Source organism: Mustela erminea, chromosome 1 (genome assembly GCF_009829155.1).
Source record: "Mustela erminea isolate mMusErm1 chromosome 1, mMusErm1.Pri, whole genome shotgun sequence".
Classification (NCBI taxonomy): domain Eukaryota; kingdom Metazoa; phylum Chordata; class Mammalia; order Carnivora; family Mustelidae; genus Mustela; species Mustela erminea.
Window position 1 is genome coordinate 87,845,267 of NC_045614.1, and position 15,741 is coordinate 87,861,007.

A 15,741-nucleotide genomic window follows, 5' to 3' on the forward strand; every position below is an offset into this window, starting at 1 on the left:
TTTAAAGGTACACAAAGGGGTTTAAGTGGAATGGTAGATTAGAACAAAACATTCAGCTTGGTTAGAGATTGGAGTTGCCTTTTAGATGCCAGATCTTTCAAATGACCTTTGATTGGAAATCTCTAAATGCTGCTTTTACCTGTCACCAAACAGAGTGGAATATACTCTGACCTCCCTTTAATGGTTCTTATATCATTATGATTCTCTTTCTAAGCCACTTTCCTTATTGGTGTAGTAGGTACTGCCTGGGTGACACAGTGGGTTAAGCCTCTGCCTTCAGCTTGGGTCATGATCCCGGGGTCCTGGGATTGAGCCGTGCATCAGGCTTCCTGCTTGGTGGGGAGCCTGCTTCTCCCCTGCTCATGTTCTATCTCTTGCTATCTCTCTCTCTCTCAAATACATACATAAAATCTTTAAAAAAAAAAAAATGAAAGAAGGTGCTGCCTATGTAGTGCAATATGAACCTGTTTTCCCTACAGAGACTATGTATGGTGTTTGATAACCCAGCTACAATTGCTGTCTTCTCCCCCCCACCTTTTTTTTAAAGATTTTATGTATTTATTTGACAGACAGAGATCACAAGTAGGCAGAGAAGCAGGCAGAGAGAGGAGGAAGCAGGCTCCCTGCTGAGCAGAAAGCCCGACTCGGGGCTCGATCCCAGGACCCTGGGATCACAACCTGAGCCGAAGGCAGAGACTTCAACCCACTGAACCATCCAGGTGCCCCTTGCCTTTTACTTTTTAAGGAGTTAGCTTCTAATGGTGCCTCTCCCCCTGGGGCTATGGAAAACTAACACTGCAAATAAACAAGACCTGGGTTTACCTGGAAGATGCTACCACCTCTTTATTACCCCCCACCCAAGTACAGAATAAAGTGTAGCCCCTTTGACGTGGCTAAATCACAAGTCCTTGCACAGCTGTTTTCACTTGCCCACAGCCATTCAGATATAGAGCGTCTGGGTAAATGGTAAGTAATCATGCTTATCCTAGGAGTAGTTCTCAAAAATGTGGTCCCTGGACCAGCAGCGTAGCACCATCTGGGAAATCTTTTAGAAAAGCATATTTTTGGTTCCCACTTCAGATCTACTGAGATCAGAAACTCTGAAGTGGACTCTTGCAATCTGTGATTTAACAAACCTACCAGGTGATTCTGATAGCTCACATTTGAGAACCACTCTAAGTAGCAATTCCAGTCTAATTAAGTAGAACCTTTTTATTGATTAGATTCAGAACTATAATTGATCAAGTCAGATGCATTCCTGTTTAATAGAACAATACCCAAATCTACAGAGTTGATATTAAAATGAAAGAAGATGATGAGGTTTCTGTCCTAGCTGTGATATGCATAGTTACGTGGATTTTTGCTTTTATTAAGAAATTTCTGGGGTGCCTGGGTGGCTCAGTTAGTCAACATCTGCCTTTGGCTCAGGTCTTGAGCCCAGGGATCGAGCCCCACCTCAGGCTTTCTGCTCAGCAGGAAGCTTTCTTCTCCCTCCGCCTTGGCCTGCAGCTCCCCCTGCTTGTGCTCTCTCTGGCTTTCTCTCTCTGTCAAAAAATAAATAAAATCGTAGAAAGAAATTTTTTGGGCGCCTAGGTGGCTTAGTTGGTTGGGTGTCCAACTCTTGATACTGGCTCAGGTCTTGATCTTATGGTCATGAATCCAAGCCCTGCACTGGGCTCCATGCTGGGTCTGGAACGTACTTTAAAAAACAAAATTTCCTGAATATAAAATTTTCAGTTCATTTATTCAGCCTTAATTGACCTCTTAAAGACTTTTAAGAATAAGCATGGTTTCTTCTTAAGCTTTTTCTCTTTTTTAGGTTGATATCTGTGCAGAAGAATTGGGGAATAATGTAAAGCCTGCTGTGACTTTGCTAGGAGACACAAATGCTGTCACTAAACAGGTAAGAGCTTTTGCCTAAGTTTTAGTTTATTGGGATTGGCCTTTAGGGAATAGTTAGTTCCTAAAAATGTTTCAACCTTAGAATCACTTGGTGACACATATATTAATATCTATTTTAAACAAAATTTATGATAGAAAGCTATTTTTAAATATAACTTTGGAACTCACTAAATCCAACTGCTTGTATATAGATCATTTTTATGTGAGTAAGTTAAGCATTTTTGGAAGGTGATTGAGTACTTAAAGACATTCAGTAGGCAAACAGTGATTTACTAAGTACTATTTAACTGTCTGAAAAATTATAATACAGCTTCCAGAGGAACTGAATTTACAGCCAAGAAATGTCTTTATGTACTGGAAAATTTTAAGTATTTCTTTAGGCAATAAAGAGAATTTTTACTCTTCAAATGGTACTTAGTGACTTGTCCAGATTCTTTTTATTTGTACATAATTTATATACTTCACTGTAACAGGAGATAGAATATAGTCACATGTATTACTCGATTTTGGATACAAATTGGTATTGTTAATCATAGTCCTATAATATTATGAAGCATCTTCCAATCACATATTAAAACATCCTGGAGCATGTGGTCTTATCTCAGGAATCCCTGGATATTTGGGGTTGTTGTCCTCCCCACAAGGAGTCTGTGATTTTTCTCCTAGTGTCAAAGGCTGAGGAGGACATAAAAGCCCCTGCCTGTGAGGTGTGGAGAAGGTAGCATTTCCCCTGTGTTCTATGGAAATCCCAACTTCTGGTGGAAGTCGACACTGACTCAAACTAAAGCTTTCCATTTTGCTATAAAGTTGTTAGCCACCTAGAGGAAAAACAGGATGAGTGACTTGAATGGCAGCATATTATAGCAGTATTGTCTTCTTTAATAAGAGATTGTTGTATTAATATGAGTTAAGTTTATTTTCAAAAAGTAAAAAGTCTGTGGTTTTTTAGCTTTTAGAACAATTTAATAAAACACCATGGCAGTATCCTCCAGAGAGCAGCTGGTGGCAAACTCTGAGAGAAAAAATGAAGAGCAATGAAGCTGCATCCAAGGTAATATGAGAGTCACAGAAACTCAAGAACACTTTTGGTTCATGGCTCAGTTAGCTCTGCCATAATATGACCTATGCATTCCTAAAATCACCACACTATATAAAATCTTACAGTAAAAACCACAGGGTTCACAGGAAAAAGTGTTTAGAGGCACAGCTCTCAAAAATTTTATGAAATACTAAGATAGCAACTTAATAAAAATAGTGGCAGAGGGACACCTGGGTGGCTCAGTTGGTTAAGCGTCTCTTAGTATCGGCGAAGGTCATCATCTCAGGGTCTTGAGATTGAGTCCCCACTCGGGCTCTGCATGCAGTGGGGAGTCTGCTTGAGATTCTTTCTCTTCCTCTGCCCCTCCCCGCCAACTTGCATGCATACATGCATGCCCATGCATTCTCTCTCTCTCTCTCTAAAATATATGAATAAATCTTCAATAAATAAACAAAAATAAAAATGGCAAAGTTTTATACATGATAAATGGTTAAGAAATATATATTTCAATAAATGTGGTTCTTTTTCTTGAAGAAGACTTGAAGTCTCTTGTGGAAGTAGGCGTTAGAAGGGTTGCAGCTTGTTGAGTTAGTGTGAAGTGGTAGGAGGAGACCAATCTGACATTGGACAGAAAGTTGTAAGAACCCATATGAATGGTTAGAGCTCACTCTCCTTGGTTTGACCTTGGCACCAAATCACAGTTAAGAGATCTTTTGGAATCTTAAATCTTGGAGCATATTTTTCTACTTTTTAAGATAAAAGTCTGGGCGCCTGGGTGGCTTAAGTTAGTTAAGCTCCTGCCTTAGGCTCAGGTCATGATTCTGGAGTCCCAGGATCAAGTACCGCATCGGGCTCCCTGCTCGGCAGGGTGTCTGCTTCTCCCATTGACCTCTCTCCTGTCATGCTCATGCTCATGCTTGCGCTCTCTCTCTCAAATAAATAAATAGGTGTCTGCTTCTCCCATTGACCTCTCTCCTGTCATGCTCATGCTCATGCTTGCGCTCTCTCTCTCAAATAAATAAATAAATAAATAAATAAATAAAAGTCCTTCAAGCAGGCATGTATAATGGATAGGTGTTTCATCAAAATGGAAAATTTGATCTAATGTACACCCTTCTTTTTCCTTGTTAAAAAAAATTTTAGCTCTATTGAGGTATAATTGACATATGAGATTGTAAGATATTTAAAAGTACATTGTTTGGGGAGGGTATGTGCCACGGTGAGTGCTGTGAAGTGTGTAAGCCTGATGATTCACAGACCTGTGCCCCTGGGGCAAATAATACATTATATGTTAAGAAAAAAAAAAAGTACATCATGGTGATTTGATATGCATATACATTGTGGAAGGATTCCCCCCCCTCCCCATCTAGTTCATTAACACATCCATCACCTCACATTTCTTTTCTTTTTTTTGGTGGAGACCATTTATGGCCCTTTCAGATTAACTTTTGTATCACTACTGGAAATGACTTTGCAACTTTCTCATTTGCACTCATGGCTTTGCCTGATGCCTAAAGGCTTTGGAAGTTGAATAATGTGTGGAAATCACCACATCCTCCACTATTAGCAGTGAAATGAACCACTTCTGCAGGATGTGGTGGTTTGTTTAGAGTCTTTGTATATAGGTAGAATTTTTTCTTCGTGAGAGAGGTTGTTCTTGATTTTTTTTCTAATGTTTTGTGTATTCCTGTGTATCTTGGTTCAGCTGGGTGCAGTTTTCTGTGGCCATGTAGTGTTTCTCACTGACAGAACCCTGCATAAGCAAATACGAAATTTGAGCTATACTCATATTGTTCCCTAATATGCCAGATGTCTTGGAATAAATTAACATTTTCAAAACTAGCAGAATTATTTATACATGATTCTTTATTTCATTGGAATTTTAATCAGTGGCTGTTTCTATCAAGAGCCAGTCTCAATGCTGTTTTCCCGAATGGTGTGATGATTAATCCCTCTTTTCCCTAGGAATCATATTAGTTTAAGATGAAAGGAACTCGCCTCTCTTCCTGGTGCAGGAGTATAGGCAGGAGCCTCATCCATCTGACATATAATTTCCAGCAGGCCAGAATAGTGCAGGTGAAGAGGCAGTGCTGGGAGCACATGGGGCTGTTGCTGCTGAAGCCTCACCTGGCTTTCTCTCCACTCTAGAAGGCATATGGCTAGACAAAGGTACTCACCTTGCTCCATTCAGAGACTCTTTGGAATAGAGGGTGAAGCATATCCCCTTACTCTCCAGAGCATGTGGAGAAGAACCAGATTTTCAGATTTTCTGAAATCCTGACTTCCTTTTCATTTTAAGTTTAAGGGCATATTTCAGATTAAAATACTCTAGAATAAAATTTTTACTTTTTCTAATGCAGCGTTTCCCTAAAAGTACTCATATAAGACTGTTCAGTTTTGTTTAACCCAGTGTTTCCAGCTATTTTTACTGTAGGACTTGTCTGACTCTAGTATGCTAATGTGCCTGGTGGGTGTCCAGGAAGAAAGCTATTCTCTGGTTTATTTTTATCCAAAATTGGGTCTCTGGGCCCCCTTTTCCTTAGCATGTCCCACAGGCCTGTTCACAGATCCATTAGCTTCTCAGGGTGGCCATTTGGGAACCTCATAGCTCGTTCTTGTTGCCTATTTCCAAATAAGTTGGATAGTAGCTTATTGACATTGCTCATTTTTCACTGTATCTCAATCTAATTTGATTATATTTCCCTCAAATGCTTTAGGAATTAGCTTCCCAAAAATCTCTGCCTATGAATTATTACACAGTATTCTACCATGTTCAAGAACAACTACCCAGAGACTGTTTTGTGGTAAGTGAAGGAGCAAATACTATGGATATTGGACGCACTGTGATTCAGAACTACCTTCCTCGTCACAGGTGAGGCTTCCTGTGAAGAAATTATAATATGTTAAATTGGAAGCTATAGTAGTGTAGGTTCATAAAATATTTGAGAATTGCATGTGTTCAGTGTATAAGGACATATTTCCTAAAAGTATTTTTAGGTAAGATTTGGTGGAGTTTTTATGCTTGATATGTCTTCATGATCATGTGATAATTTGTATACTTAGTGTTCCAAGGATATATTCATAGTCTTCCAAGCAATTATGAGAGACTTTTCCACCCATTCTGCTTATCCTTGCCCAATTGGTTCCTCACAATCTAAAAGCTTTATATTAAAGACAGAGAATGTTTTTATTGCTCTTTATCTTACACGTGTATATGACTCGATTTGTGCCACCTCCACCATCAGCATGCCCCAGAGGGTTTCATTTTAGCTTTGTTCCCCAACAGGCTTGATGCTGGTACTTTTGGAACAATGGGAATTGGTTTGGGATTTGCCATTGCAGCTGCTATAGTGGCTAAAGATAGGAACCCAGGGCAGCGTGTCATCTGTGTGGAAGGAGACAGTGCATTTGGGTTTTCTGGCATGGAAGTGGAAACCATCTGCAGGTAAATCAGCATTTCTTTCTCCAAAAGATAAAAAAATTACACATAAAGACTCACTCACCTAACAAATGCTTACCAGGTGTTCACCATGTGCCAAGGGCCCTTGTACATAGCTCCGTGCTGTGTCCCAAGAATACTGGCATGAAGTAACCTTGGCGCCTTTCTCATCCAGGATAGTGTATTCATGGCCCTTGACTACACATACCCAAACCTGCAAAACTGTGAGAGGTGGTTCTGAGATCACTGCAGAAAGTTTTGGTCTGAGAAAAGCTTGTTTTCTGCAGGGAGACAGCAGAGCTTTGTGGTTAAGAGTGCAGCCTCTGGATCATATGGCCTGGATTTAAATACTCACTTGACCACATCAGAGCCAAGTGATGTGGGTGATGGGGGTTAAGTTCCTTAACTAAGCTTTAGTCTCCTCCAAAATAGGAAGAGGAGTAGTAATATTTCCTACCTTAGAGGACAGTTGTGAGTAACAAATGAGGTAATCTCAGTAAAACTTGAGATGCCTGCTCACTCAGTGTGAGCTGCTCACATTATGCTTCTCATTATGAGGATTCATGGCGAGACTCATGAGCTGTTGTAGATCCTACTCTGTAAGTATGGGGATTTTTTTTCTCCCTAGTTATTTAAACTGTGATAAAGTCATTCTATATTCTTAGCCTGGCCTCTTCTTAGAGCTCGTGTGTAAATTATGTTTTGGGGCCTTTCAAAGCTTTGGCATACAACACTTTAAAGATCAGAGGGAAAGTATATGCTTATTAGAGTGTCTGTATTGACAGCCAGGTGATAAACACCAACAAGATGGTTTATGGGAAAGCTGGCCTTCTAGAGCCTTCTAGAGCTTGAGCATGGAGAGCAAGTAGTTACCACAATCCCGTTATGTAACAGTGTGCAGTTTTGTTTGGTTTTTTAACACGTGGTCTCAGAAATTATTTATTTGCTGTAGAAAATAAAGCCCATCTTTTGCCATTCATTAGTAAAGTTTAGTCATCCTTTTTTTGTCTTTATAATACTGTTTAGCTCATTATTAAGTATTCTCTTTTTCTCTATTTGTTAAACCATAAAATGTTTTTCTAATTTTGAGTGAAGTGGTTTGAGAGAAGAGAATGTATGCTAGTCATTTGTATACTTCCCCCAGCATCTGGCAAGTGCTGGTTATCTATGAGGAGTTCAGTAAATAGAAAGATATTTTTCAAATAGTACTTCTGGGCACCATCTAGAAGTGGTGCTTCAGAGAATATTAAATATGGAAAGTGTCATTCTTATTAACACCTCGATCTGTGAAAACTAAGTTCAGAAAAGCTGTGTGAAGTCCACAGGTTCGTAGAGGTAGAACCAAGTGTGCCAACCTCTGATCTCCATCCTTTCTGCAACTCCATGTTTCTTTTAAAGACTTGAGGTTCCTTATTAGGATAACAAATACTTAATTTTTAGCATTACCCTAATATTACAAAGCAAGCTTATGGAAAACTACTCATTTATTAGTTAAAATTTCAGCCTGAAGAAAAGAAACTGCTCTAGAACGAAGAATGATTTCCTTGATACTTTGCTTTCAATTTTAGGTACAACTTGCCTATTGTACTTTTGGTGGTGAATAATAATGGTATTTACCAAGGTTTTGATGCAGATTCTTGGAAGGAAATGTTAAAATTTGGAGATGCTACTGCAGTGTAAGTAACCCAGAATAATGTGTATTTAATTTCTCTCATCTATTTTAATCTCTCTAAAGAGTCTGCTGTATTGGAATGTGCTTCTGTGGTATGAGTATTGTTTACTTATATTGTCAGCCCCTCTAAAGAGCGGGAACCCTGTCTCCTCTTTGTACAACCATTCATAATGGAGTGCTTCATTTTTTTTTTTTTCCAAATTTTTACTTAAATTCTAGTTAGTTAACATATAGTGTAATATTGATTTCAGGAGTAGAATTTAGTGATTCTTCACTTACATGTAATACCCAGTGCATGAGTGCACCTGGGTGGCTGAGTCATTAAGCATCTGCCTTCAGCTCAGGTCATGATCCTATGGTCGTGGGTTTGAGCCCCACGTCAGGCTCGCTGCTCTGCAGGAAGCCTGCTTCTCCCTCTCCCCCTGCTTGTGTTTCTTCTCTCGCTGTGCCTCTCTCTGCCAAATAAATAAAATCTTTAAAAAATAACAACAACTAAAAATACCCAGTGCATGATAGGGTGCTTCAGTAAATAACTTATGATCAGTGAGCCACTAAAGACTTGGTGTTTGATTAAGTTTGATGTCTAAGCTTTGTTAATGAAAGGGCTTATTGAAAAATGTCCTTGGCCCTTCTACTACTACTACCCTGTGGTGGAAATGAATGTTAATATTTATGACCCAGAGGTCTTCCTTCTTTTTATTACTTAACAAACTCTTAATTATCTCACGGTAGAGTCAAAGTGAGACAGTGTTGGGGTACCTGGGTGGCTCAGTCATTAAGTGTCTGCCTTCAGCTCAGGTCATGATCCTGGGATCCTGGGATCGAGCTCCACATCAGGCTCCCTGTTTGACAGGAAGCCTGCTTCTCCTTCTTCCACTACCCCTGCTTGTGTTCCCTCTCTTGCTGTCTCTCTCTTTGTCAAGTAAGTAAATAAAATCTTAAAAAAAAAAAAGTGAAACAGTTGCTTAGCTGACCATGGGGTATGAGATGTGAATTTGCTCAGCCTGGGGGTGGAGCAGCATATGAGTATGTTTGCTTATGCCTCACTGAATTAATTTCTCATTTTGCTGTTATATGCTGTATTGTAGTAACCATTCCTTTTTTCTTCTTTTTCTTTTGGTAGTTGATGGCATAGCTCACACTGTTCAGTATAGTATCCAGTAGCCATGTGTGGCTATTTAAATTAAATGAAAAAGTCAGTTCCTTATTTTAACTAGTCACATTTCAAGTGCTCACAGCACTTGATCACTAGTGGCTATGATATTGGATAGCACAGATATAAATATAAAACTTTTCTATCATCACAAAAAGTCCTATTGGACATTGCTGTATAGACAATAAAAAAATATATGGGAACTTTAGGGGCACCCGGGTGGCTCAGTCAGTTGGGCTTCTGACTCTTTGATTTTGGCTCAGGTCATGATCTTGGGGTCCTGGGATTGAGCCCCACATCAGGCTCTGTGCTCAGCGGGAATTGTGCTTGAGGATTCTCTTTCTCTCCTTCTCCTTCGGCTCCTCCCCACCAAAACAGATAATCTTTAAAATATATATATAGAAATTTCAGTGTATTGGTATCTTTGTTTAAGTGTTGGACATAAAAGTATGCCTTTGAGTTCAGCCTAAACTTTTCCACAAATTATTTCAAAAATGGCTTTTTTTCTATGGACTTATTAATTTTTTAGGGCTCCTCCAGTCTGTCTTCTGCCAAACTCACATTATGAACAGGTTATGACTGCATTTGGAGGCAAAGGATATTTTGTACAAACACCAGAAGAACTCCAAAAATCACTGAAGCAGAGCTTGGCAGACACAAGTAAACCTTCTCTTCTCAACATCATGATTGAGCCACAAGCCACACGGAAAGCCCAGGTAAATTCAGTTGCTAAGCAGAAATCAGAAATGCATCTCCCCTCCTATCCCCAGAAGTATCTAGCAGATAGAACACTCTTTTCACAGAGCTCTTTCTAAACTCTGAGTTTGGCACTTAATAAATAATGTGTTTGGCACTTTCTTGTGTTTTTTCAATTAATATTTGTTGAGATATGTGTTAGGTGTGTTGGGTTACTTGTTAAGAATAGTGTGATGAGGGGCTCCTGGGTGGCTCAGTGGGTTAAAGCCTCTGCCTTCGGCTCAGGTCATGATCCCAGGGTCCTGGGATTGAGCCCTGCATCGGGCTCTCTGCCCGGTGGGAAGCCTGCTTCCTGCTCTCTCTGCCTGCCTCTCTGTCCACTTGTGATCTCTCTGTGTCAAATAAATGAATAAAATCTTAAAAAAGAAAAAAAAAAAAAGGAATAGTGTGATGAGCAAACCCAGACTCAGCCCTCACCTGGTGGAGCTTAGACACCAGTAGGGGAGAGGAATAGCCTAGTCACCTCACAACTGAACACATAACAACAGAGTGAAGCAGTTGTTCTGAAGGAAGGCACCCAGTTCTGAACAAATACACTACCAAGGAAGCTGATTTATTTTAGGGTCACAGGGGAAATCTGAGGGAAACTGGCACTTAAACTGAGATCCGAAATAGAAGTAGGGACAGTCTCAAGCAAAGAGGGTAGGGAAGAGATGAGCAAAGGTTCTTTAGCAGCAAGGAGCATGACAAGTCTGAGCAACTGAAAGAAGGCCATAGGGGCTAGAAGGCAGAATGCAAAGGAAGCACAGTGGGAGCATAAGACCGTAATAGAAAGATATGTGCAGTTACATTCAAAACTGGTTACTTTGGCGTCTAGCAAAGCTGTAGTGTAGATTATAGCAGTAAAATAAATGACAGGGTGTGTAGCGTGATCCTTTCCCATCCCAGATTAAGCTGCTTTTCATACTAAATCTTGTGCTCTGATTCTGGTCCTGCCACTTCCCCTCTCTTCTATCCCTGTCTTTCATACCTTGTATATCAGTCACTGTTTTCAGAGCAGATCATTTTTTCAAGAAGTGTCTGTCTTGGTTCTTTATACATATATATGCTGCAACATCTTTTTCTTTCTTTTTTTTTAAGATTTTATTTATTTATTTGAGAGAGAGAACTTGAGCAGGGAGGAGGGGCAGAAGGAGAGGAAAAAGCAGACTCCCCACTAAGCAGGGAGTCCAATGTGGGACTTGATCACAGGACCCTGAGATCATGACCTGAGCCAAAGTTAGATGCTTAACCAGCTGAGCCGCCCAGGTACCATCTTTTACTTTTTTGAATAAGGTAGTAGACCAATAGCAAATGGATGCCTGGGCAACCAGTTAAATGTAAATTAACTAATTTGGAAACTATAAAATATATAAAAATCTACTAAAATTATTTTTCTAGATATCAGATATCAGAGGGGCACCTGGGTGGCTCACTTGGTTAAGCATCTGCCTCTTGGTTTCAGCTCAGGTTATGGTATGAGGATCCTGAGATAGGGCTCTGTGTTTAGTGGGGAGTCTGCTTCTCTCCCTCTATCTCTGCCCCTCCCCCTGCTCATATGTACTCTTTCTCTCTCAAAAAAAAAAAAAAAAAAGTCTTAAAAAAAAGAAACCCAGATATCAGAGACTTTGCGAAAGGAACAGAACAGAACAAAAAACAGCTGGAAAACAATTAACAAAATGGCAATAAGTATGTATTTATTTGTAATTCCCTTATCGTAAATAGACTAAATGCTCCAATCAGGAGTGGTTGAGTGAGTAAGAAAAGAAGACCCATCTAGATGCTGTCTGCCGCAGACTCACCTCAGATGTAAGGACACACAGTCTGAAAGTGAAGGGATGGAAAAAGATACTCCATGTAAGCAGAAACCAAAAGAAAGCTGGAATAGCTATATTTATATCAGACAAAGCAGACTTTAAAACAGGTATCGTACTAAGAGACAAAGAGGGATACTGCAGAGTGATAAAGGGTTAAAGCAAAAAGAAGGTTTGACATTTGTAAATATTTATGCACACAACAGGAGCACCTAAATGTATAAAGCAAATATTAACAGGCCTAAAGGGAGAAATAGCACTACAATAATAGGGAATTAAAATAGGGGATTTTAATACACCACTTACATCAATGGATAGATCATCCAGACAAAAAAATCAATAAGGAAACATTGACTTTAAATGACACATTAGACCAAATGTATTTAACAGCTGTATTCAGAACACACACACACACACACACACACGACAGTTTTGAGACCGTGTTAGTCACAGGAAAGCCTTAATGAATTGTGAATTCCTGCTCGTGAATTCACGTTTCTAATGATCTGCTTCTAATGATCTATTCTCCAAGTTCTCTATGAATTTGGGGAGGTATTGCTGGAGAAATACAAGTTCTTGTCTCCTCTTTTTTAACTCCATAAGGATTATCCTTGTATTTCTTGAATCTATCATTTCAACATTATTTATCCTCATTTCAGTAAATTCCACATATATTGTAGTTTCCAAGCTGTTCATTTTCATTGTCTCTGTGTCTATCTGCCATTTATTTTTGGTTTGCAGTATAGGGTAGGCTCACTGCTTCCTGCTACAATATTGAGAGGACCTGATTCTCTGCAGTCACCATGTCCAGGCCACCTGTGTAGGATGGTGTTAGTCCTGGGAAAGGCTTCTGTGCACTGCTCTTCTTAACCAGGTTCTTGGATTTGGGAGCTTGCCCTCTTTGGCCTTCCTTCATCTCCTTTCTTCTTTTGGTTTTACTTCTGGTTCTTCCCAGTTCTATTGTTTGTGCCCTGATTCCCGTTAATAGTTGTTTTGTAGGACAAGACAGCAAGGTTCACTCTGAAATTTTAGCTTCCTTTTGGGAAAAGCACAAGACCGAAGACAAACCTAAATGTGGACATAATGAACTTTCAAATTTTAGAACAAGGAAAACAGTGAGGATATAGTTTGAGGCAATTAATTCTGTTAACTGAATGTTTGTTGTCTTTTCTTTTTCTAGGATTTTCACTGGCTGACCCGCTCTAATATGTAAATAAAGATGCCAGGGAGTGGTCTGGAGGAGTTTTCTCTTTCTTGTAAGATGGAATGTTATTTTCCACAGCAAAATTACTAAAATGTCAAAAATTACAAAGAAAAATAAAAAAGCATTTCTAAATGACATTTTATGGTAAAAGAATTGACTAAAAACAGAAAAAGTTGCAAGTATTCTACCACAGAGATAATCCATTTACAGATGAAAGGTGGAAAAGGGTTTTACTAAATAATAGCATTGTAACTGCCTAACTGCTGAGTTACACATCAGTATTCTTTTACATAAATCCATTCTTGAAGTCACATTTTTTAATTTAATTTTTTAAAAGATGTTTATTAGACAGCAGAAGAAGGGGGAAGGGCAAAGAGAGAGGGAGAAGCAGATTCCCTACTGAGCAGGGAGCCCAACAACGGGTTCAGTCCCAGGACCCTGAGATCATGACTTGAGGTAAAATCGAGAATTGGATGTTTAATCAACTGAGCCAACCATGTGCCCCAAAGTCACATGTTTTTTAAAAAACATCTGAGAAAAAATTCTCAAGGATTTTCTAATGTAGAGGTATGTTCAGTAAGCTGGAGTACATAGGCTATTTCTACTTCACAGTTTATCTCTTGATCACTTTGTACCTAATTGGGATTTTGTTTGTTTTGTTTTTCCGGAAAGAACTTACTGAGCTAAAGGAGAAGTCATACCGTACCCAAACTAATAATTTTAGGGTATCTTTGATTAAGAGACCTTAGTTTGTGGGTACCACATTGAGATCAACAGAGTCAACAGCCTTAATTTTTAAAGAACTCTTTTTTTTTTAAAAGATTTTATTTATTTACTTAACACAGAGAGACAGACACACACACACAACAGAGAAGGAACACAAGCAGGGGGAGTAGGAGAGGGGGAAGCAGGCTTCTTGCTGAGCAGGGAGCCTGATGCCGGGCTCCATCCCAGGATCCTGAGATCATGACCTGAACCCCAGGCACACGCTTAATGGCTGAGCCACCCAGGTGCCCCCTAAAGAACTCTTATAACTAAGAAAAATATTAATGTACTAAAAGAAGAATGAGCAAAGGGCTTGAATGTATAATTAACAAAAAAAAAACAATTTAAATGAGTATAAGTAAATATGAAGGAGTATGAATAAATGTAAACATTAAGTTAGACTAAAAAGTTTATTTTCGCTTATCCACTTAGCGCTTTTAAAATTATGATTCTCAGAGAGGGTGTCTGTAAAATGAAGATGACATTGCTATGCTATGGTGGAAGTTGAAATTGGTAAATTTTCAGAGAGTAATTCCAGCAGTGTTTGTATTTGGAATCTTAAAAATGTTCATACGCCCTAACTTTTGATTCAGTGAGCCTATTTGGAGAGTGTATCCTAAAGACATAGTAAAATAGTCAAATATTTATAAACAAAGCCATTCATCATAGTGTAGGAACAGTGCCAGTGTTTAATAGAAGACATTGCTTAGGTATATTATGATCTGTTGACCTGATAAAATAAAAATTGTGCTAAAGAGTATGTGTAAATGGAGGAATCATCACAGTAAAATACTCATGAAAAAGACAAGCTGCAGAATGGATGGATACAGGTCAGGGTGTACACCTATACTCTTGCACACATATACACACAGAAGAAAAAAGATGGGGACAACAAAACCAAGATTTTAATATCCTTGGTGATGGAATTATAGGCAATTTTTATTTCTTCTCTTTTTTCCTTCTTTTACAAAATTTTAAAACTAATCATGTAATTTTTGTTATCAGAAAGACATTATTTTATTTTTTTTAATGGATTTTTTTTTAAAAGATTTATTTATTTATTTATTTGACAGAGATCACAAGTAGGCAGAGAGGCAGGCAGAGAGAGAGGAAGGGAAGCAGGCTCCCCGCTGAGCAGAGAGCCCCGTGCGGGGCTTGATCCCTGGACTCTGGGATCATGACCTGAGCCAAAGGCAGAGGCTTTAACCCTCTGAGCCACCCAGGCACCCCAAGAAAGACATTATTTTAAAAGAATATTAGAAATGGAAAAGTATTTTCAGGGTCATTCTTATTATCTGCATTTTATATGAATTGGAGCACAGGACTTTATCTCAAAGTTCAGCGGGTTTGCGTCATATGCATCAGACTTGTCTCCATTGGCTACTTAGGGGCATAAGTGACTTCTGCAGAGTGGACTCCAGCTCTGAGATGTCAGGCCAGGAGATACTTGTGGCGAGCTGTGGTTTTATGCAGCGAGCCCCTGAATTTGGGCCCAGGCAGTAGATACTTTTTTTTTTAATCTATTTGACATAGAAAGGCTATAAGACGGGGAGCAGCAGAGGGAGAGGGTTCGAAGCAGGCTCTCCACTGAGCAGAGAGTCCGATGTGGGGCTCAATTTGAGGACCCCAGGACCATGACCTGAGCCAAAGGCAGATGCTTAACTGACTGAGCCCCCCAGGTGCCCTAGCAGCAGATGTTCTTCTGTACTTCTGAGGTACACACTAGAGAGCCTGGGCTGCATAAAAGCATAGAGCGTATGAGGAGGAGTGTTGAGAGTGGGTAGCTCCTATAAACCTCGTCAGTGTCCTATTCTGCCCATGGACAGTTGCCTCTGGTGGCCAAGTGCAATACAAGATTCTGCTGCAAAAGAAGTGTAGAAGCTTTGATGAATAATCTTGAATTGAACTATATAAATCTAACTACCAGATATAGTTCGGGGAAAATGCTTGCTCCCTAGCCATATTTAGCTCAAGAGGGGAAGAAAATAATGTGTTAGTGGACTATCCAGCAGAGGTCA

At 39.4% G+C, this 15,741-nt stretch overlaps 1 protein-coding gene across 3 annotated transcripts in view; it reads left to right on the forward strand.

Annotated features, from left to right (window-relative positions):
* Positions 1-15,741, forward strand: part of HACL1 (2-hydroxyacyl-CoA lyase 1) — a 39,025-nt gene that overhangs the window by 18,850 nt on the left and 4,434 nt on the right. For 2 of the 3 annotated variants that reach the window (XM_032332554.1, XM_032332543.1), the window contains 7 exons: positions 1,820-1,903; positions 2,852-2,953; positions 5,659-5,813; positions 6,228-6,386; positions 7,949-8,056; positions 9,735-9,921; positions 12,935-12,988. In XM_032332554.1, the coding sequence (XP_032188445.1) occupies positions 1,820-1,903; positions 2,852-2,953; positions 5,659-5,813; positions 6,228-6,386; positions 7,949-8,056; positions 9,735-9,921; positions 12,935-12,967 (828 nt within the window). In that variant the 3' untranslated portion in view covers positions 12,968-12,988. Of the gene's footprint in view, positions 1-1,819; positions 1,904-2,851; positions 2,954-5,658; positions 5,814-6,227; positions 6,387-7,948; positions 8,057-9,734; positions 9,922-12,934; positions 13,011-15,741 lie in introns of those variants that run through there. The other variant, XM_032332533.1, reaches the window with a different exon arrangement.